Source organism: Glandiceps talaboti, chromosome 18 (assembly GCF_964340395.1).
Source record: "Glandiceps talaboti chromosome 18, keGlaTala1.1, whole genome shotgun sequence".
Lineage (NCBI taxonomy): Eukaryota > Metazoa > Hemichordata > Enteropneusta > Spengelidae > Glandiceps > Glandiceps talaboti.
Genome location: NC_135566.1, coordinates 5,870,821 through 5,894,852, shown reverse-complemented (window position 1 = coordinate 5,894,852; position 24,032 = coordinate 5,870,821). Strand labels below are relative to the sequence as shown.

At 33.6% G+C, this 24,032-nt stretch overlaps 1 protein-coding gene across 8 annotated transcripts in view; it reads right to left on the bottom strand.

The window, feature by feature from the left end:
- Positions 1-24,032, bottom strand: part of LOC144449093 (uncharacterized) — a 158,021-nt gene that overhangs the window by 35,108 nt on the left and 98,881 nt on the right. For 7 of the 8 annotated variants that reach the window (XM_078139519.1, XM_078139518.1, XM_078139516.1 and 4 more), the window contains 3 exons: positions 23,011-23,139; positions 20,704-20,848; positions 1,074-1,275 (listed from right to left, as the gene is read on the bottom strand). In XM_078139519.1, the coding sequence (XP_077995645.1) occupies positions 1,074-1,275; positions 20,704-20,848; positions 23,011-23,139 (476 nt within the window). The remainder of the gene's footprint in view (positions 1-1,073; positions 1,276-20,703; positions 20,849-23,010; positions 23,140-24,032) is intronic. The other variant, XM_078139521.1, reaches the window with a different exon arrangement.

Below are 24,032 nucleotides of genomic sequence, written 5' to 3'. Positions count from 1 at the left end.
GTGCCTAGAGTGAATTATCATATTAGTATTACACTGACATTGCCTAAAGAAAATTGTTGTATTGGTGTTAATCTCATAGTGCCTAGGCAAAGTTGCTGTCTGTACTGAACCATACAGAAAGTAGCTATAAAAATAAGAGCATTTTCAATTCCAAAGTCATAGAACTAACATTACCTAAAATCTCTAAATCACATTTCTGTGTCTTCCGACTTCAATTATGATTTCTACTCCACATCACTTGTTTGTTTAATGTGATCTTTTGACCAACTATTCCCCCTTTAACTAAATTACATGGTGGTTGCACTCAAAACATTTGAAATTAGAGCTAATCATTTCGCAATCATTTTCTGATTTCTGTGACCTTTTCTGAATGTTGTGACCAACAACAGTTTATCTGTAAACCTTTGCATTGGGTTTCAGACTTTTTGTCTAACACTTAAATACCCCAAAACCTTAGGTAAATTATACAGATGAAATAGTTCAGTATCTAAATGCAAACTGAAATTTGAAAATTGATGAAAACAATGTACTGACATATGCAAATGACATCATAAATAATTATGCAAATGAGCACCAATAGGGACTGGTAATTTGCATATGTATTAACAAGATGTGAATTATTCCTTTCTGGGGATGATTTGCATTTTATTTGATTCTGGATTAAAATATGTCTGGCTATATCACAGGTGAAGGCCACTCCAGGAAATATACTTTTCATAAACTATGGATCCTACAGTCATTTCTAGATTTTTTATATCACCTACAGTTACATGGAATTTCAGGGAAACATCAACTTGATATTCTGCCTTTATAGGCTAACTTTGCTGTTGGCTATTGCATCATGGGAGTCAGTCAGCAGAAATTATATATTTATGGTTGCACAATGAATATTCATGAGAGATGTTTTTAAACAAGGAAGAGGATAAGTACTCATGAATATTCATCGTACGTTGATCTTGTATATCTTGTATCATTATTCTAAATTACATAAAGGTTTACATTTACATCAAGAATAGCCACAACATTTGCATATAAAACCAAAATGAAAGACAACTTTTTAATCAAAATCTTACCAAATCCTCAGTTGCTGTTAGCCGTCCTGATACATTTGGCATACTGGCTGATAATGTTCTTGGTGAATAAGTCAGTCGTCCCTTCTGTTTATTGATCAAAGCTTCAACCTTCTCTAGAAGATTTTCATCCATATCATCATCATCATAAAGATGTCTGCTGCCACCATTACTTTGTGAATATGGCGATCCACTATTCAATGTTCTGTACGACAAAAAATTACAAATAATGTTTAACAAAACAAAAAATTTCAAAAAAATTTATGAATAAAAATTTCATTAAATATTTGCCAATACTGATGATGGATACATAGAGTCACAGGTATAATCATAAAAACTTGTGAAAAAGTTTCACAAAATTGGCAGGGAATCGGTTGAAAAATTTAGCCATTTTTACTGAAGAACATTGAGAATTCAACAGTATATACAACCATATTGAATGTCACATTCTAATTTCAGGAAGGTAGCATTATCCGAACACTGAATTTGGTTTTTGAAATTTTTCAAGAAGGTGCATTTTCATCACACATGGCCAGATAGTAGTAAAGTATATGTTTGGTGACATTTCAGTATACTTTTTGAAATTGAAGTCACTGCCTGGGGCATAAAACTTGTCCTAGAAAAGAAATAAATGTCAAAGTGACTCTGCTTGAAGGAAAAGTATATATTTGTATAGCGTGAATGATATGGCGTGGGTGAAAATGGTCTGTGAATTGAAAGACCCAAGAATAGGGTGTCAAGTGAGAAAACAGAAAAGTGAATTCATGCAATTCAGAGGATTAAAGCGTAATAGCACACAACACATCATAAGAACTATATATATACATATACATAACATCATGGTGAACACAAAACAATCATTTATGAAAGCGTATAAATACTTACATACAACCACGACATCAAAAACTTATAATCACAAACTTGACATGCATATCGTTCCACACAAAGTAACCAATTTTTCGCTTAAAGGAAAAATTATGACATTTTAACATCAATAATAATAAAAATATAATTCACATAAAATATAGTACAGTGCATGTAAATGCATGCTTTTCATTCATGAAAGGGTGCACATTTTGATACATACATCCCCATTTTTAGTATAAATTTAACCATTTTGCTATTGATGGATTATTTCACTTTGACAAAATGGGGGTGTAGGGTTACAACAACATCAATACATAGGTTTGCACACCAAAGTACCTGCTAGACTGCTCCACACTCGTATCTTGATATGAAGTGGAATCGTCTTTGTCTGGGTTTGTGACACTATGTCTCTCACCCTGTGTGCTATTTGAGTCATCACCTTGGTCACTAGTTTCCAGTAGTGATGAGGGAACAGGGCTAACACTTCTGGACAGGATCGCACTTGCTACATCTAATGTATCAATCAAACCTTGCGCTTTCTCACAAATATCCTCGTATGACATAATACTGTCTGTCGATCTTTTCCTTTCTGCCTTCATGTCCATCTCGATAACATTTCGTAAATTGAAAGCGTTGCACTCTTGTACATATTTTTCAATCGATTTTGAGTCTGTTATTTCATTTTCTTGGTCTCTTTTATATTCAACTTTACAAAAAGTTGGGATTGAAGAATCTTTTGTTTGGATGACATTGATCAAAATTTCTGATGTGTATGTCTTATTTGGGGATACTTCATTGTAAAACAAAGGTTCTTCTTCTAGAATTACTGGTGGTTCGATGACTTCTTCAAGTTGTAAAGTCGGTAAAGCTATCACCGTCATTACACTTGACTGACCCGAATCATCCTTGTCACTATATAAAGATGACCTTTTGGAAAATCTCCCATAATTCAAAACTTTTGAATTATCTTCAATCTCCGCAACTAGTTTAGAAAAAGTGTTTTCCACCACAGTTGAAGCAAACTGTTCAAGTTCTACTTCGGTATAACCATGTTCAGTAGTTGATGAGCTCTCATCACTGTCTGATAGCCATCTTTGTGATTTCAGTTTCATTTTACTTTTTGCGTTCTCATCTTCAAGACCGTGTCTTGTGTGATTCTGGTGTCTACTCCTCCTCTTTCTGGACCACTGTGTTGACCGTCTTTTTTCATTTCCTAGCTCTCTTGGAGTTATCTTCTTACATGTCCTACAAGTGTTTCTATTCTCTTTTGTAAATTTGTTCGCTTTCTTCTGTGCATAGATTTCTGAACTATCCTCCTGGTCTGTGTAATTTTCAACAATGTAAACTTTACCATTTGGAAAGAGTTCAAAATGTTCGTTAGGCTTTAATACTGTTCCTTGCATTCCCCTGAACTCTTTCGGGAGGTTGCTAAAATACCTTGAGATAGGGGGTTCACTGACACCACTATCTCTTTGTGTAAAATCATGTAAATGTCGTGAAGTGTGATAAAAATCACCGTGGAAACCATTTCCCTGAGTCTCGTGTCTAAGTCCTGAAATATTATTACTCTGACTTTGAAAACTTTGTAAATTATCATTAGAAATTACAGATGAGAAGGCTTTCTCACTTCTTGCTTCACTTGGTCCAAAATCTTGCTGGATTACTCTACTTGCAAAAATATCATCTTCTCTGATTTCTTTTTGTATTGCTGTCATTATGGCATTATAGAACTCGCTTTGAGACTCTGACATGCTTTGATTTGTACTTGAACTGTCTGCTGATACTTTTGTATCTGTATCCGACTCAGCTGCATTGTGAATCAGGAGTCCTACCATTATATTGACAGGAAGGCTAATGTCTGTTTGTGACTCCTTGTTTCTCAAACTTGTCAATATCCTATCTGCAGTTCTACGTGTATCTGGGATATTTCCCAGAATTTTCATAGATTGAGAGGTTTCATCATCCGAGTCAGGTTCTTGGAATGCACTCAGCTGCCCACTACTGTTTCGTTTAGAAGGTAATTTTGAAACCTCAACAACAGTGTCTGTGCTAGACATGCTTTCGTACCTCAGTAAGCATGGTTGAAGACTTGAGTGTTTGACTCTATCTGTAGGCTCCTGAATTGCCAGCTCATCAGTGGGAAGTGATGATGACTGAACAATGTCTGTGAGAGTGCTTTGATCTGTTACCTCTACTAATGGATCAAATCGACATAACGGAGACAGAGATGGTGATTCAAGCTGTGAGTCTGTCTGTGTGCCACTGTTTGTGGAGTCTTGAACGATCTCTGCTACTTCTTGATCTAAAAGCTCACTGTCACTCTCACTCATATTTCCCAGCTGTTCATTTGACCGGGATACTGAATCCCTTTTCTCTTCAGCACCAATCTGAGCAAGAGGAGACACTGAGCCTTCAGAAGTTTGAGTAAAAGCTTCCTGGTCATGTGGAGATGCCTGCCGACTGTTGTCTGACATCCCTGGTCCAGTCTCAAATCCTGAATCTTTTGACTCTATCAAACATTTCACTGCTAGCATGTATTGCTCATGCTCTGTGTCAGCAGATGGACTCACATCGTCCTGCCTTTTTGCTTCAAATTTGAGATCAGATTGAGACCTTTCCATGTCTTGTAAGAACTTAGCTAGTTTTCTTTCTTTCGGAGACCTTGGTGATTTCAAGAGCTGAGACTCTTCTTCCTCTGTTAGAGTCTCAAGACATGCAGGTAGGGATTTCTGTCTTGCAAATTGTTTGCGTCGCCTTTCTTTCAACATCTTTTGCATGTGTTCAAGTTCAACCACTTCCTGCTGATTGAACATTTCAAACTGTGGAGACTCGACATGTTTTCTGGAACTTTTGCCATCTGTACATCTGTATTGTACATCACTACTCATTGATGATATAGTTGCTGCCCTCGTTAACTTCTTTCTCTTGGTTGGACCTTTTGTATTGCTTCTGCTGTCATTTTTGACAACCACTTTCTTTTCTAGTTTGACTTCTTTTTCTGATACTTTTACTTTTTCCTCTGTTTGCTTTTCTTTTACACCTTCAACATTCCTCCTTGAGGGTTGGTTTTCTTTATTTTCACTCTGATCTAAGGGTCTTCTTGTGTCAACCACTTTCCTAACTAAATCCTGCTCAGATACACTATCTAATGACATCTGTGAGTGAATTTCTCTCAACCTGGCTTCAAACTGCCTCTCCTGCCACGGTTTCATAAACCTTTCTGGAACAGAAAAGTCATTTCCACAAAATCCAAGATTCACAAGTATGTCTTCTGTTGGGGTCAGGTCACATGTGTCATAGAAATAGTCACTCATGGAACTACCCCCACTGCTGTCCAGACTGGTGGCTCTGGAAAACATTCCCCGAGGTGACATCCTTCGCGCACGAAGCATGTACTCATAGTCACTTTCAAATGGCATCTGTGTGGAACTTCCCTGTCTCTGTTTAAAGTCCAAAAGCTGTTCAAAAAGTGTTCTCGGTTGAAATGCTGTTGGAGAGGCCAATTTACGAGGGGAAGCAGGAACCGAATTGCTGTCTTTGGAAGTCTTTATGCTTTTGTTGCTGTCACTATTTTCTTGCTGTAATCTCTTGTTTTTCTGCCTCACACTTAGATCGCCTTTTTCTTGAATGCTCCTATGTTTGGCATCTCTCACATCTGATGTTGTCTGCGTTCCAACTTCTTCACCTTCATCATTACTATAATGTTCATTTAAACTTTGAACTGCAGTGTCTTTCATTTGAATTTGTACAGCTCCTCTACCCTCCGTATCAGTCACAATAACTGTTGGTTCATTTGAAGATTGTGTCTCAAGTTTTAGAGTTTGCTTATCATCTTCAAAAACCTCATTGTGATCATCATCGTCCACATCATCTGTCAATTTTTCTAGTTTTTCCAAGTCATTTTCCCCTAAAGCTGTTTGCACCTCACAGCTTCTAGTTTCAAATAAATGTTCATCAATACAGGTACTCAATGCAGAATACATTGAGTCTTCACTTTCCAATCTATCAGAATCATATTCTCTTTCCTTATTGACAGCTTGACCTGTGTCATCCCCATCCTCTGAGAATACATCTGGGTTTTCCTCGATGACATTAAGCTGGCTTGACGTGTCAAAAACCAGACTCTCAGTCCGACTACCTCTTAAACTACCACTCCTACTTTTGCTTTCTGACTGACTCCCACTCCGTGAACTATTACCAGAGATGCTGTTGCTGTTGCTATTGCTGACACCAACTTCGCTTGACTGACTCGATTGAAGATCAAAACTTTCAAGAGAAGAGGTTGAGTCGTAGTGTTTTAACTGAAAGTCAGAATTCTCTGGTCTGTGCCGCTGTTCTAGTTGTTCAGCCAGCTGAGCCAGTTGTTCTGGAGTAGCATGACTGTGAGTGAAAAATGGTGGATTATTTGTACATCTAATGTTTGCATCTTTAGAATGACATCCTCCACAAATAGGTTAATTATAACATGCAATATAGACACCAAACAACATTATTCTAACTAAGTAATTTTTTTCAATGACTCAAAATCTCTAGGATTACTTTAAAATATTAACTAAGTTCAATTCAATCCTGTTTGTCTGGACAGAGAAATTTTCACTTTAACATATACACCAAACATATATATTTAAGGTTGAGTCTGACAAAAAAATAAAATAATGAAATTATAATTATTTGTTGTAAATATTTGATGACAGTAGCTTTCAAAAGATGAGAACGTCATATTTACTTTGTATCAGACAAACCGTTGAGTAAATTTACAAGTTCTTTGAGTAACACTTGTAACACCTTACCTTGGCTGATACAAGAAATGCACTAATTAAATGTCAGGGGTTCAACACTTTAAAAAACAACATATGGTACTGTTTACTCCTCAGGAGAATAGATTGCCATGGTGATGAGTAGCTAGTTACGAAAGATAGCATCAATTTTACATTTAGCAATTGTTTTTTGATAATGCAAAAATATTAAATTCTGGTCATTTCTCTTTGAAGTTTTGTTATCTTTAATATTATAATCTAGTGCTATTAAAGAAAACTAAAGACAGAATTTTCCATAATTTTTTGTCACATATGCAGTTACCACTGTCCAGAAATCTATAAACATCATTAACATGTAAGACCCCCCCCCCCAAAAAAAAAAACAAAAAACCCCAAAAAACAAAAACAAGCCTTCATTGAAGACATAGTCCAACTGGTGTACTTAATGGTGAAGTTAATGTGCAAATTTGAATGGTGTCTCTAGATACAAAAGTTCATAATTTATTGACTAATTTGCTATTTGACCTTGAATAGGGAGGTCAAGGTCAAAGGTAATGGTCTCAATAGAAAGCTCATAATTGGTATTGAGAGGGTAGACACTTCAATAGTGTCCATATGTATATGCTTTTCCATCACAAATATGGCCACCACTTTGCTATTCAGGTCAAGGTCATGAAATTAAGGGATTTGCATATGGCTCACATAGTCTAACCCAAGCCATGATTAAAATATTATCACCTGAAATGTTCAATCCAAAAAGTTATGAAGATAACCCTAGTTTGGCTATTTGACCTTAAAGACTTACCAAGGTGAAAGGTCAATGTCTTTAAAGGAAGCTCAAATTTGATAATGTGGGCATAGACACTTGAATGGAGTCTCTGCGTATTACGCCTTCATAGTTATGATGAACACTGTGAACTTAAAAAACAAATATGATCGCCGTACATTTGATTCAGTCACAAAACAAAGTGACTCGCATATGTCTCACATAGCATATGTTACCTTTGTGCCAGGTTTGGTTGAAATGGGTTGACGAATGCCAGAGATATTAGCGGGTGAATGCATGGACAGACAGACAGATGCAACCCAATGTAATAGCCTCCTCAATTGGGGGTAACTAAAAACTCTAATGCGTATGGGGACAAGAAACAAAACCATTTTTTTTCTTGGCCTAATCAAAATCAGCCTAGAGATATGAGAATCATGACATTTGTGTAACATTTATGTCTGATACATTAATGGCATCCTCAAGAGATGTCTGGCAGTAACAAGACAGTCTGAGTTAGTAAATGTTTAATGAAAGTAGTGCATGATTTTAACATAACCTTTTACATGTAGATTGTCAATATTTACATGGTTGGATTACATTGAGAACTGTAAAGACAAGAAGCTTCTTGAATGCAGTACCAGTGTTTTATGTTACCGACTGTAACATCATCAGTCAAACATAACTGTCTTTCAGAGGTTCCACTCTGTCTAAAGACATAATGTACAAGTGTATGTTTTTTTTATTGGGACTGAAAACACTGAACTAGACTGTGATGACGTCATCATTCCGTATTTATCATCCTGCCCTAATAGTTTGAGGAAAGGGAGATTAGACTGCACCCACAATGGCTGATCTGTCTACAACTGAACTAAGTCAATAAATTTCAAACTCAATTTGCTATATTTTAGTCAGCTTCTGAATATGTTGAATCCTAAAAAATATAAGCTATACAGTAACATGGATGGAGGCAAATAATCAGAAAGTCTGAGGCCACAGTTTTTACTGTTCCATTCACTTTCCTTAACTCAAATCAAAGACATACAAAAAAAGAAGCTAAATTTAAGGTACACATTGTTCGTAAGTGTAATGGTCTTTGATAACACTTCTTTATGGCAATACAAGTCAAAGATGTACATATATTACAGATAATTCGGTGTACTCCTCTGTGCGACAAAAAGTTTTTATAGGATGGCCGTTAATCTATTTGTTAGGAAACTGCTATGCTTAATGGAACTGTGATGTATCTATTTTAATAAAGGTGTGATTGTGTGTGTGCTTTAATAGAACTTTAATTGAAATATGTTACAGATAATACTTCTACCATTATCAGATTTCTTCACTTGAGCAGTTTTTATAACACAACTGTTTACATTTAGCTGTAGGCATCAAAATGATACTCATGACCTATGAACCTATGACCTCTGACCTAAGATCTTTAATGTAATATGCACCTTGAAATAAAAATCAAAAACATTTGCTGCAACTTACTTCAAAAAAACTCATTCTCAGTTGAAATCAAAGAAAAAAAAATCAGGGGTTAGGGAATTTTTAATATCCAGAAAGAATTAACTAAAATTTCCTGCAACTAGTTTTTCTGTAAAACAAAATCTGAATCAACAATTTTTCATAATTTTCAAACTACAGTTTAAATTCCTACAAGCTCTGAAAATGATAATGTGGTCACAAGGACCATTGAAATTAAATTTGGTGGTCAAAAGGGAAAATACAGTGGTTATAGAACTCTAAATCATTGCTAAATTCAATCTGAATATAATCTGATGTGGGATTACAACTCAATTTTTAAAAATTAATTTAAAAACTCCATTTTCTTCATATATTCTCTATGCTGTTTATATGGCAATTCTCCCCAACCTTCCAACCCCAAATTAACCACACCCTAAAAGTCAAACTTCACTGCATTTTAATAAAACATATGCTAAAATTTAATTTCCGACATTCTATGGTTTCCGGGTTTCAACTCTCGTTACAACCAACTGGTACAGCTGGGTCAATTCCAGGAAACTAAATTAAAGTATCTTTTTTCCATCTTTGTCATCAATAGCACTGTATAATATACGACTACACACCACCGTTTCCTCTCCTATTTCTCTCCTTCATGCCCTCTTTTGAGAAGCCCGGCTTTCCATTCATTGACAAGATTCTTGCATTAGTATTATCTTTTCAGTGGACCCATAAGTCTTGTACATTCTGATTATTCTTTTATTTATGGACCAACTTTTTCTATAACTCTGCCAAACAACTGTTTTGCATGCCTAAATTTTAATCCTTATTCAAAGTGCACCACTAAGCATATTCTTAATCCATAACAGGAAATGATAGAGGATAAGATCATTTACACATGTGATAATATTACACTTAAAATCCCATAATCCTTCACTAAATTATACAGCCATGGACTCTGCTATTGCCAGATTTGCCAATTCTAGAATTTTTAAGAGATGTCGTGCAATATGGAATTGATGAATATGACATTTCTTAGTTCCTAAGCATAAAGAAATGCCGCTATCATATATCATTCCTGTTATTACCCTTTACAGCTACTGGGGCATGGCGTCTTGTATATTGTCACTGTTTTTTCACAACTGCCTTCAAGATATGTAGACAACAGTCAAACTAACTAAAATATCAACTTTTAACTTGTGAAGAACATACAGACTAAGAGATACATTTGTTCCTAGATTTCATGAGAACAGAACAGACTGCTATACTTGCATATTATATGTCAAAGTTATAGTTATAAATATCAGAGTTTAATCTTTGATGAGCTTTAAGAAGTCTCCTACAGATCACTGGATTGTACTCAGCTAACAATAAAGAAGCCATGATTAACTGACATGGATTTACATTCCATTTTCTTTAATAGTTCTTTATCTGATGGCAAACATATTGTTTTGATACATCAGCACTTAACACGGTGTATCTGTTTTATACATCCCTTAAGCAGTATATTTTGATAGACTTGTTTTTGACGCAATGGTTTGATACTGTACATCTATTTAGTGATGATGAGAAAAAAATCCATCTAATCTTGTTGTTTGATTGAATGTTTGTGATTTCATTGTCTATGTGGTGTTATTATTTGGTTTTAGGGCAATGATTCTGTCATATGACACCTTAATATATTATGAAGAAAGACAACAAAAGATAGCATTTCCTTAAATTGCATTATGACATTTTTCACTGTTTCGCTGTCTTTCATGATTCCAGAATGAAACTTTAGCTTTGAAATTTTGAAACCACAAAATACGAAAAATGTGTGGACAATTTAAATGAATGTAAAAAAAAAAAAAACCAACAACCTGGCAATTCCTTTCCGTGTTGCATGTCTACAGTCATTTTCAACTGCATCCTTCAAAATAGATAATTAGAAAACAATATATAGTGCAGATTTTCGTCGTATATATACTTCAGAGCACACAGCAGGTACTGTTCAAACACTGGCGGTCTCAATTCATATTTCTATCAATTTTCGTACCAAAAAATAAAAAAATAAACAAGAAACTATAGCCACCTGTAGGCTGAATAACGTTTAAAAGTCAAGTTCTCTGTCAACATTGTAAGTACTTTATCATTCTATTTACCCTTTTAGAGAAATACACATAAAGTGTACCAATTTGTTCATTTTTATTTCCTGATCACCTGTCAATGCTGATACTTCCTAACAGGATATGATTAATAATTTACCCACATTCACTCCATAAAATTAACCCTTTCATATAAGGCCTGGATTTTCCCACTAAAATTTCCATAAAAGGAAACCTTTCGTTATAACAATCCTGGATTTTCCCACTAAAATTTCCATAAAAGGAGACCTTTCGTTATAACAATCCTGGATTTTCCCACTAAAATTTCCATAAAAGGAGACCTTTCATAATAACAATCCTGGGTTTTCCCACTAAAATTTCCATAAAAAAGAGACCTTTCGTGACAACAATCCTGGATTTTGTCACTAAAATTTCCATTAAAAAAGAGAGATCATTCTTTATGACAATCCTGTATACGTTGGAAAAAAAACAGATCCTGAAAAAATTTGACTTTTTTCTCTAAAATGATGACTATGTTTAAGGAACTTTAGAGTAGTATGTCTCGGAAATAAAAAAAAAAAATTTAATATTTGCTGTTGTTTCCATTCTTTTCTTTTGAATTTTGGAATAAAAAACAAAGTCTGGGATCAAGATACAAATATTTGAGTCATCTTAAAATCCAATATGGCCGCCATCCAATATGGCTGCCAAACAACCTGAATATATACTGTTTTTAACTTCGATTTCCTTGAAAACAAAACGATGAACCCCAAAATTTCTTTTATTTTTTCAAAAGAACTAGGAATAAACTTCAAAGTTTATAAGACAGAATTTAAGAAGTTTGATTTTCAGGTAATCAATAATTTCTGTTAGATGCATTCTATCTTAAATTTTACATTGTTTTACTCATCAAAACAGGCAACGATTGTGAGTGATTCTCTTGTTAGAAACTAATCTTTGTTTAATTAATTTCTTAAACATCATAACCATCATAAGATGGGATCCGTTTAGTGATGTAAAAAAAGGCTACAAGCATACTTTCCTTCAATAATTAATGACCTTCTGATAAACTATAACCTTTAACCTTTCATAAAAGTGTGATAAATGATGCATGTATGTATGTATTAAAATTAGCTTATTGGTTGTAAATGTATACTGTGACAAAATGAAAGATACAGGGAAGAAATCTGGCAGATAATAAAGAGGTGCAAACACAGTTTATAATATTTTAAAGTCAGGTGAATATAGTTGCGTAAATCTTGATTTTTTTAAAAAAAAATTGTTCTAGTTTAATGTTAATATCAAAGAAGGCCTTCAGTTATCTTTTAGTTGATAACATATTATTCCTAAACACTTCAGTATATGTATAGCGTGATGGTCCTACATTTTAAAACCCAGGGTCCCAATAACCTCCAGTAAAACCTAAACAAATGTAAAAGCTTGTGTGTATAGGCCATTTCAGACTGCAAACAGGAAATTGATAATACAGCGCCCTCGCTCAAATTGGGGGTATCATCACCTCATTGTACCGTTTCTTAAGAGCTTTGTCCCTTGCTATTCTGTAGAAGTGTAAATCAGGGATGTTTTTCGTATTGTTCAGACATCGAGGAAAGCAGCAGTGCTCTATATTAACTGAGTCACCTATACTGTGTATACCCCTAAGGTACACACAGACAGGAAGTAGAGTGCCACCATGGCAAATTTTGGAAAGGCAAATTCTATCATCAAATTATTTATGTATTATATGTATGGATAGTCTCCAAAATGTATAAACAATCAGCTTGTATGTGCCCCTTTGATGTTTCACAAGAATATTTCATTAGCTTTGCATCTTCAACATTGTTTTCAAAAGTAATAAGTTCTGAGAAAATATTAAGGAAAATATCTGTTTTCATATTTCATGATGGATAAAATCAATTTTTTATGATTTTTCCACGACAATTAAGTCTCTTCTACCTTTGCTTAAATTCAGTAAATGGCATTATTATTATAAAATTTCAAAATGTTCTAGTCATATCATATAATTCTTGTAAAATAAATGTATGACATGACATATTAGGTATATTATGAACAAACGAAGAAATTATATTTTCCAAACAGCCTTTGTAACATCCCCTCAAGAGATACTAGAGAAAGGTGTGACATAGTATAATCAGCATGAGACAAAAGATGAAGGCAAAAGTGTTGTAACATAATCAGGGTGAGATAAAAGATGTAGGCAATTAGGAATTACTTGGTGAAATAGAAAACAAAAGAAATCTACATAACGAACATTTCTTTATTATAATAATCTCTTACAGGTTTTACAATTCATACAGCGAAAGGTGTCTGTATAAGGCTAAAATCTGGCCTGTTGTTTCAGTTAAAAATTAACTTAAAATAATGCAGAGATACATGTATGCATACGTGAAAAACTGTCGTCAGTCACTCTGGGTTAAAAATTAATCTAATACATCTATCCATTATTCTGAAATCATTACTTTCATCATTTAGTAGTTTAAGCAATAATTTATGAAATCTTTGCCCCAAAATAATCGAAACATTCACTGAAAATTTTGTTGGAAAATAAAATTTGTTGGAAAATAAAATTTGTTCTTAGGATTTTGAAAGAAATTCAGTCGTACCAGTGAAAAGTCCTGATTGTTTAAAACAAGTTACCTTAGAAAAAATCATCTGAATTCATTATTTTTATCAATTATTATTCATATCAATAATTATTGTACTTTCTGCCCAAACATAACCTAAACGTTCACTAAAAATTTATTGGAAAACAACTCCATTTCTTCTCTTTATGATTTTGGCGGTAAAAATATAACACAAGCAAAAAGTCTGAGTGTACAGTTACAACATACCTCATAAAGTAGCGTCTCCGCCGCATGTGATATCTCATAAATGGATTCTGGTTCCCATACATTGTTAATATTATCCTTTCTTGGCAAGAGTAAGAAAATACAATACAGAAGACGTGCAGTCTGTTTTTTTATGGCATCACAACAAAATCTGACTCCCTTGTTCCTCCTCAAAGCCACAGTACTTCGGGTTTCCACGTGTGAAGCATGCAAGGATGACTGAGAGCTTCACCAGTAAGTATTGGATGTTGTTACTAAGGCACTCACCCATTGTGCTGGGAGAATGAATAATAAATGAATGGGACTACTTCTTTTTAATACTGGCTACAGTGATGACAATGTCTACACTAATGTCTATGAAATACATAATGTAATGATTGCACAGTTTGACCTTTGACCTTAAATGTCTCAGTAGGGAAGATCATCAACAGTGTGGTAATTATTTTTTTCAATGTCAAAATCAAACTCTACAAATCTTGCTTGTTTTACAGAAAAGACAAAGTTTATGATTTCACATTTTTTGCATTTTCAGATTTTCAAAATTACAGGTAGAGTTAAAAAAAAAATGTTAATAAAATTTGAAATGAAGAAATGATAAGTGTATAGGTAATACCTGACTTCAAAGAAAAGAGATAATCATTATATTTTCTGGAGGTGGGGGGTGGGTGGGGGGTGAGGGTAGGGGGAATGTTATTATTACGCTGAGACTGGGGATCATTAATCCTTTAATATATCATGTCTTTAATAATGACATATATTTCTTAGATCTCTAGACAACTCATTTACATAGAGGTCAGAGGTCATATGATGGCGCCAGTACGTTTATTTATATCTGATGATGTTAAATTATCACATTAAATTACAAATTGGCAATCTTCATATAATTGTTGAGTTGAATGCCACATTGTAATAAAAAATCCATATTTTGATTGGTAAACAGACAAGTCACTTTGATCAGCTTTTAATAGAGAAACTGCATTTGAAAAATTTCATTTTCATTCTTGATAAAAGTTTGAAAATATTACATGGTCATGACAAGATGGGGATTTTTTTTATAATTATTCAAAATAATCTACAGACAAAAAAAAAACTTGAGGGATATGTGACACAATTTTATAGAGTGAATAATTTTAAATCTCTACTCTGATTTTAAATGAGGAGTTAGATTTGTCATGTTCTTGACCCGTCTTCTAGTTTACCATTTTATCAAGTAAAATCATGTCTGTATAACTAGTCTGGTTTTTTTAGTTAATGAAAGTGGTCTGTGTTATTTTGTGTTTTTTTTTGTTCATCTGCAGTAGATGTGTGTTGGTTTATACATTTTGCAATAGAGTACATTGGGAGAAGTGTTGTGCCCTGAAATCTTCCTCTGCATATGAAAGGTGAATAAATAAATCAGAGATAAATAAGACTTCAGAAGTGTGGCTAATTTTTGGAGAATTTGAAAGAATATAAAAATAATTTTTGGGGATATAAAGTGGAATAAAATATACACAAGGCAATGTTGTGTTACTATCATATTTGAAGTAGAAGATAAGATGTTGAGACATGGAGACGTGGTGAAAAAGCAGTTGATTTTTACTGCCAACCTAGTCCTATCGAAATCCTGCAACTTCAAAAACTTGACAATGAGTACTTGCTAAAAACATCTGTTTAACATTACTTCAAGGACTGTTTTAAAAACTTACCACTTCCAGTATCTGATTCAAAACAGCTTGATTCACTTCTTTAAAAAAAAAAATATCATACAGAAATTTGTCCTTGTGTCTCTGATTTCTGGTGCCAAACATCTTGAACTGTTGACATGTTTTCAATTGCTAAACCCATATTGTCCGTATTCAATTTTTGTACTTCATCTCCCTCCCAGATGTTTTTGTCATGTTCTCTCAAAGAATACCATATTGGAAATTCGTTCTCATTCATCAAATATTCATTATACAAAATTTTATCATACAAGTTTGTACAGATAGTGAACATTATGGTGTCAAAGACAGCTATTATTTTTTTGATACGCCGATGTTTTTGCTTTCAGCTTTGATTCTATAGTAAGGCCAAAAGTGTGAAGTCAATGTCATGTTTAAAAATAAAATATCAAGACCTAACTAAAAAAATGTGTGGTTCCGATTACATTCAATTTTAAAATAGGTGAGGTAGGTAGATTTCTTATTTATTTTTTTTTTTACATATTTTTTTTCATATGTGAGTGTCTAGTTCAGGTAGTTATGTTTTCCATTGTTTTCTATATGGTCTCTGTGTTATTGTTTCTTCTCATCAGATGTACAGCCATTACAGATTGGAGGAACAGTTTTATATTGTCTTTTTCAGTTGATGTCAGTTTTCCGCATCCACTTTTTCTTGAGAGACTGCACAATTTTCATGATTTCATTAGTGTTTTCTTGAATATGTAAAAATATTTTAGGATTTAGCTAGGTGGGGTTAGGTAACAAGAACCAAACCAATTTTATTTATTATGCCTAAGCTATATACTGGAAATCTGGAAATTCTTGCTGCAGATTTATTTCGCTTATTACTATGAAATTATAATCCCCACTTATCTGATGGATGCTGGTGGGGGGGGGGGGGGGGGGAGGGAGGGGGAAGGGGGAGGTTAATATCTACAACTATAATTACCTGCAGAACTTGTGACATAAACACTATCAATTAATTCAATTGATTTTTTATAGAGAAGTATTAAATTATAAGAAATAATATTAGCGCTCTCTAGACTGAAATTGATTAGATTAGATTAGATTTGATAAGATTACATAGGATACGATAAATGTGTTGATTGATGAATGAGAGAGATAGATAAATTTGTATGTATATTTTCATCATTGCATACAGTGTATTTCATAAAAAGTTTAAACATACATGTCTGTTTGTACATGGCTATGAAGCTTGCCATGTACAATTTTTACTTTTAATAATTTCAAATTTCTCAAACAAAAAATTAATACAAGGATGTATTTTACTACAAGGGTGAACATAAAACAGCAATGTGCATATTTCATTATACTGCATAGAGATTATCTCAAATAGAGTTGTCTGCAATTATCTTTAAAATATTATCTTGTTCCCATAGCAACTGTGCCAACTTGACTAAAATTGCATAATTGCTTGTTTTTCTAACGATTCTGATGTAAGTATCTCCACAGATTACAGTTACCTTGGGGTATTTTATGAAATATGAAGATAAAAACCAGTTTATTTTTCTCTCTTTCATTTTGTAAAGTTCATCGCTAGATAATAGTTCAATACGAAATCTACCATTTATGTCTTCAACTTTCAATAATTGGGTTTCGTTCCTTGGGGATCATCTTGTACTTTATTTTTCAAGTCGAGAACATCATAAAATTCATTAACAAATAGTGTTCTATTAACTGCATGCAGTGCCATAGCTTCAGTAATTTTTCAATTGAAACAGTTTGTGTCACAGAAATCACACACATCTGCCAACTTTGCTGTTTGGCTTACATGGTTGTCAATTTTTTTGATCACGAGAGCTACTTCCATCACAATATTCTGAAAAGCCTAAGAGGAGACTGTCTGCTTTGGTGACTGCATAAACACTATGGATTCACTGAGTACACACAAGACATCATATGGATGAAGGAAAGACAGACCCTTGGATATGTCTCAGTAGGTTCTTTTTGTACTACCGAATGCCCACTTCAGTTGGAGGCACGAATATTATCTTGTAATGACATAACATTTAACAAGACAGAATGTCTTTCCTAAGGTTGTAAAAAAAAAAGAAGACTTTTCCCTATGAAGCTTCTCAGTAGGTTACTTTTTTAAAATGTTTTGTCTTTCAGAGGTGAAGAAGATGATAGAGTGTGCCATTTCTGTGATTACGTAGATGTTTGGAAATCAGACTACAGAGGGTAGTCTAAGTAGAAAAGGAAGCTCTTTTGAAAGAAGACATACAATGTATTAAACCTCATTTATTATGACCTCTAAGGGAGACATTAAAACCGTTTGTTATATTAAAGAGTTCATACAAGTGAACCATGGAATTAGAGGTGTTTGGATTAGATTTGTGCTTGATATAATGGTATGTTCGCTATAACAGAGTTCATTATAAAGAGGTTACACTATAATCTATCTGTAAATCAAGTATGATGAATCTGAAGTGATATATTATTAGATTAAATCACATTGCTTCTCGAAGGAATGTAATTCTACCCACACTTTTAATACCAAAAGTTGTCAATGGCTGAGTTGATGTCAATTGGGTAGCAACAGATTTAAAGCTATATTTACTACAACTGGACAGTTTTTTGAAACTGTTTCACTAGATATAATGACTTAATTCTAATATTGTACACCCTGAACAGTATTGAATCATCTGAGGGTGAACATATTTGTCTAGCTGTACACTTAATATATCTAGTCAAATTTATTTTCAGGTGCACACCCTAAAATCAGTGAGATCATGATTTCAACCTGTTACTGTACTATTTACACATATAATCTACCTTTAAACATGTGGTGTCTAATTATTCATATTTAACAATTTTCAATGAACATATATTTGGTCTGATAAAAAAAAAATATTCTAGTTACAGAAAACAAAAATGTTAGTTTAGCCTTTCTTGCCTGACTTCTAATATTATTGTTTTCAAATAATCATTTACGATGATCATAATTTTCATAAACACTACAGTTGACTCTGTTTCAATTTCAATTTCATCTTTAAAAATGAATCCACATGACAATAGTTTGAAATATATCTGCATTTTCTATGTTCATTTGTCTAGGATTTCACTTTGACAGAAAGCATTATAGTCTTTGCAAAGTCAACTCAAGAGGGCGCTATTCACACTTCAAATTATGTTTTAAATTACCACAATTTCTATGATATGATTGATAGCAATTTTATTAGTGAGAAGTACAAAGGAAAGTATCATTGAAGTGTATCATATCATAACTTTATTACTCTATAAATGTCATTTTTAATGGAAGTTATAAATCATATGTGAATGCATTACTGTTTATAGTTCCTTTGATTAATAAGAAATATTTTATTATCACTTGGAGAATTCAGAAAGTGGGAACATATAACATTAACTAGTTAGTTTGGTTCACATGGTAGATTTACAGAATGCCATGCTTTTCTTCGTTATTTTCTGATGTGAATGTACGACACTCAAGTTTTTTCTTCATTTTTTTTATGTGCATTTATCTGTGTATGCATAAGACTGTTAGGCTGAAATAACAAACATGTTTCTTTTGCCTTTATCTTGGTATCAAATAAAATAGTTTTTTAACAACTTTAGTGTGAATGTGGTTTGACACAATAACATTAACAGTGGTAGTTTGTGTTAGGACACCCTCACACATTACCTCCTGTCACCATTGAGGGCAGTGTATCTTACAGGCTATAGCAGAACTTGACCTCATCTCGGTCAGCTGACAATGAGATCATCAAAATTGTTTTTAATTACCATAATTTCTAGATATGACTGATGGCAATTTTATTAATGTAATATACAAAGGAAAGTGTTATTGAAGCGTATCGTACCATAACTTTATTACTCTATAAATGTCATTTCTTAATGAAAGTAATAATATTTCCTGTCAACCTTGACCTGTTTTTCATTACCTTTTATACAATAATTTTAGTTAGAAATATTTTATTATCACTTGGAAAATTCAGAATGTAGGAATATATAATATTTGTTAACTAATAGTTAGGTTCATATGATACATTAAAGAATGGCATACTTTCCTATGCTATTTTCCATGAATGTACGAAATTCAAGTTTTTCCTTCATTTTTGTGTGTATATGTCTGTATATGTATACATCTTTATGTATAAGACGAAAGATGTCGCTATTCTGTAAGGAAAGTATTTGTTTTAGCCGACACAAATATATTCCATTTATTTACAAACACTAACATTGGCTTACACCACCCCATATGGTCCAGTCACCAACATTATGACATTTACAACTGTTATTATATTCCATGATATATTATTGAACATTCACAAAATAATTCTCCAACTTTGATGTTGTTGAGTTTTAAACACACAATATTTAGACTTACCAGGTATAAATATGATGCTGATTTCAATGTTTAGAATGGTTTCCATGGGGATGTTTCTTCTGTTGCTTAGCAACAGCAAACACTACCTGATGACCAGCTTATATCATGTCTACAAGGTATTCACTTTGTGAGAGTAATTGCTGGTGATAGACTATAACTTGGTTGTTGACGACTTACCATTAATTATCATTGGAGATGAATATTGAATTAGAAATTCTAAGTTCAAATATATATTATTTTATACATATCACAGATGTGTTCTATCATGTAATGATGATAGATTACATCATATCACATAACATCCCATTACATTTCGTAATATCACATCATATCACATTATATCACATATCTTGTAGTAATACATCACTTCATGTTACGTCACATCCCATTATGTCACAGCACAGCACAGTACATAACATAACATCAATCACGTCACGCACATCACATCACATCACATCATGTCACATCACATAAAATACATTCTCAATACATACAATCAGATTATAGTTTACATCACTTCAAACATAATGTACAGACAAACAACATGACATTTCATAACAGCACAGTACAGTACAGTACATCACAGTACATGACATAACATCAAACCTAATAAAATCAGAATGATCACACCCAAGATCCATAATGTAGAAAAAGCTGAAAGCATGGTAGATGAGATTATCAAAGACCACCACCATGAAATGGAATGGTCCAGTATTCTGCAATGACAGCCCACAGAAAGGGGCCAATGGCAATGATGTGAGAGGGGTGGGCAGCAGGATTATGAGGGGAACTTACCTTGGTGCACTGATCCTTTCAGCACTTCTACTGACACCTAGTTTCTTGGAGGGAATAGATTTCCTTGGGTTTTTCTTGGTTGGTGTCTTGGGTGAACTTTTGGCTTTTGGTAGACTGGACGGACTTAATACATCACTGGCAGCAGCTGTAATGAACAGTAATGAAATTTGAAATTATACTTAGACATCACAATCAAGTGGTTTTTTTATGGTCTACGACAGAAAAGTAGTCAAAATTAACACTTTCAGTTTGGTAAGACCTCCCTAAAAGAACACCACATCAAAATTGTGCACTGCCATATTATTTCAAAATCACACCAGTGAAATCAAGGATATCTAATGGTTTAAGTTTTACATGTAAAAGGTTCTCGTCTTTAAATCACTCCAAGCTATTACAAACTCCGGAGAATTTTACCAAATTACCCCCTCCATTTCCTGGTTATAAGCTACAATTTTAGCTTTAAAACAAAATAATAATACCTATCAGAGTTCCTAAATCGTTTTCCAAAAGGTTTTCCCTCTACAAAATTCCTTTCAACTGTCTACAAAACTACGCAGAATTATACCAAACTATCCCTCTCAGTTTCCTTGGTCCTAAACAGAGATTAAAAGTGTGTGCCCATTACACAGAATAAAATTATCTGAATTAAAAGATGGCAAATTTTACCAATATATCCTTCTCAGTTTCCTAGGTCCACAAAATGAATAAATTCTGAACTGTATTCAGAATGAAATCAAATAAAACAATTATAATGACAGTTGCAACTTAAGGTCTAATGAATTGAATGTTACATAAAAGATTCTAATCCCTCTAGTATTGATTTTTACTAGAGATTTGTCTTTTCTTCTTTATCTTCCAAAACAACTATTATTCCCAACTCAATACTGTCTAATCCTTATACAGTTGGATTTTAAAATGTATGGTTTTTAGATAAGATTTTTATTGATTTTCATGTAAGAATAATACAAAGGATAGAAAAAAGTAACTACAGAGATAGACAAAGTAGTCACAACGACGACATTGAAAAACTCAAAAGGTATAAAGATGAACCCTGGGTTACACCTACTATGTTAATGTGCCAAGTGTTACTGTGTATATACTATGCAATAAATTGTATTACAAAGTAATGTGCTTACTTACAAAAGTAAGAGAGGGTGTATAAAGTTTCAATTATGTGGCACAAATTTTTTTTTTTACAACTGCCGACATCAGACTGTGGATGAATAGAACCTGTTGCAAACAGGGAAAGCAAACAAATGAATTGGATTAATAACACTTGGTTCAGCATGTTGGAACAGCAGAGACTTGTATTATACATCATAGTTAGATAAGAACAGTTTTATAGCCTCTTTTTGTGTATATGAAATGCCAGGGGAATTGGAAATTTGTTTGTGAACTACTCTGTAAAACTGTTCTTATCAAATGATGGCAGGTAATGCAAGTCTCTGTACTTCCAACATGCTTTGCCAAGTATTACTAATCCAGTTCAGTTGTTTACTTTGCCTGTTTGTTCTTCCACGGTCTGATGTCAGCAGTTGTACTAACAAATTACGCAAGCAAAATAGACAGTGATTGATAGAGCGCAAAAACCTAAAATATTACGTTATCTCTAAAATTACATTTTATCTGTGAACACAAATAAACATTTTCTGTCTTTAAATCTTACTTATGTCATCGGACAGTGATGTTGATTTGTGTTCACAGTCAGATAACGTGTATCATTTTATATGTGTGTATGCTATCAGTGTCTGTATTTTGTTTGAGGAATTCATAGCAAAAAAAACGATCCATGAATGAGACATTAAAAACATCTTGTCAGCTAATAGAAACTCTATATATTGTAGTCACCTGAAATTGAAAAAGTTACAAAATGTTTATGTACATTTGTAGTTAGTGAGTGCAAGAGAGGTGTCCATGTCTGATTGTATATAATCTCACTCTAAACTAGAGTTGCCTTGCAGTCTAGGTAAAGAGATAGAGTACAGGTGCAAAACTATGAAATATATTTTCAAGTCTAAACTACAAAGTTGTAAGGAACAAAATCATAAAGTGGAGTACGGTAGTCTGCAAGATACAGCATGCCAGGTAACTCTAAGTAGCCAGCCCCTATCATGTGTAAAGAGCTGGCCATTAGATGGGGCACAACACCACTATGTATCTTACACCCTAACTGTTGAGAAAAAAACAAAATGTGCTGCAAACCACTGTGCCTGTAGTGTCTCAAATCAACTGAAACTATAATACACTGTGCATTTTGTTAGTAAAACCAAATCAAAAGCCACCATTTGGAATGAACCATTCACTTACGCTTCTTTACAACTGCCAGAAAACCGTTCCGAATTTTGGAAGTTTCAGGTTTTCTTGGAGTACTCGCTTGGGAGGTTAATTCCCCTAATGTCAGGCTGTTCACATCACTAACACTATGAGGACAATGGTCTACAAAATGATCCAAGCAAGAACAAACAGGGAAACATCAACATACATGACAACCAAGATGTTACAGACACAAACAATTTTTTTCATAACAAAATGAGTCAGAATTTGGAAATATTTCCAAAAAATCACCTCATTCTAGCTATCAAACTGCAATTAAGATTGCCTGTGATAGACTTGACCTTTGACATTTGGATCACCATCTGTCTTTATATTATTTTGTTGCGAGTTTGTCTCTAGTTGTGGTCTCTAGAGGGAGCTATTAACAAATATCAAAATTTGACAAGTCATTTGTAATGCAAAGAGTGAATATGGGGGGGGGGGGTTTGTAGGTATTTGGGGGGGGGGGAAGACAGCAAGTAACTGCTAGATTCAGGGATTTCAAATAATCATATCAGTTTAACATAATATATCATAATATTAATGTCCTATCTTTTCTTGAAAATGTTGCTATTTTTATTCCAGTGTTCTACACCTAGGAAGTTAGATGGATGGGTAACAAGTCCTCTTGTAACATCAGAGGACCTCTTGACAAAAATGGAAATCTTAATTCAACCACATTATTGTGTGTAAGAATGGTATCACATATCCAGATACCTGGTCTAAAAACCAGCAACAACAAGTGTTACATGGTCCTGATCTCTCTTGTGTAAAAATGATACTGCTGTCGATACACCAACACAGACATGTTGTATGAGTCCTGAGACATATAAGTCTTGTATCTATATTCATTAATACACAATCCACATCAACTAACATAGAATCCATGCGGATGGGGTTTTCAGTTTGTAATTAGATAGGGAAATCAAATTCAAAATTCAAAATCCAAAATCCCCAATCACCTGGATATTCAAGGCTAATGTCAAACAACCTATCAATCAATTTATCTAGACAAA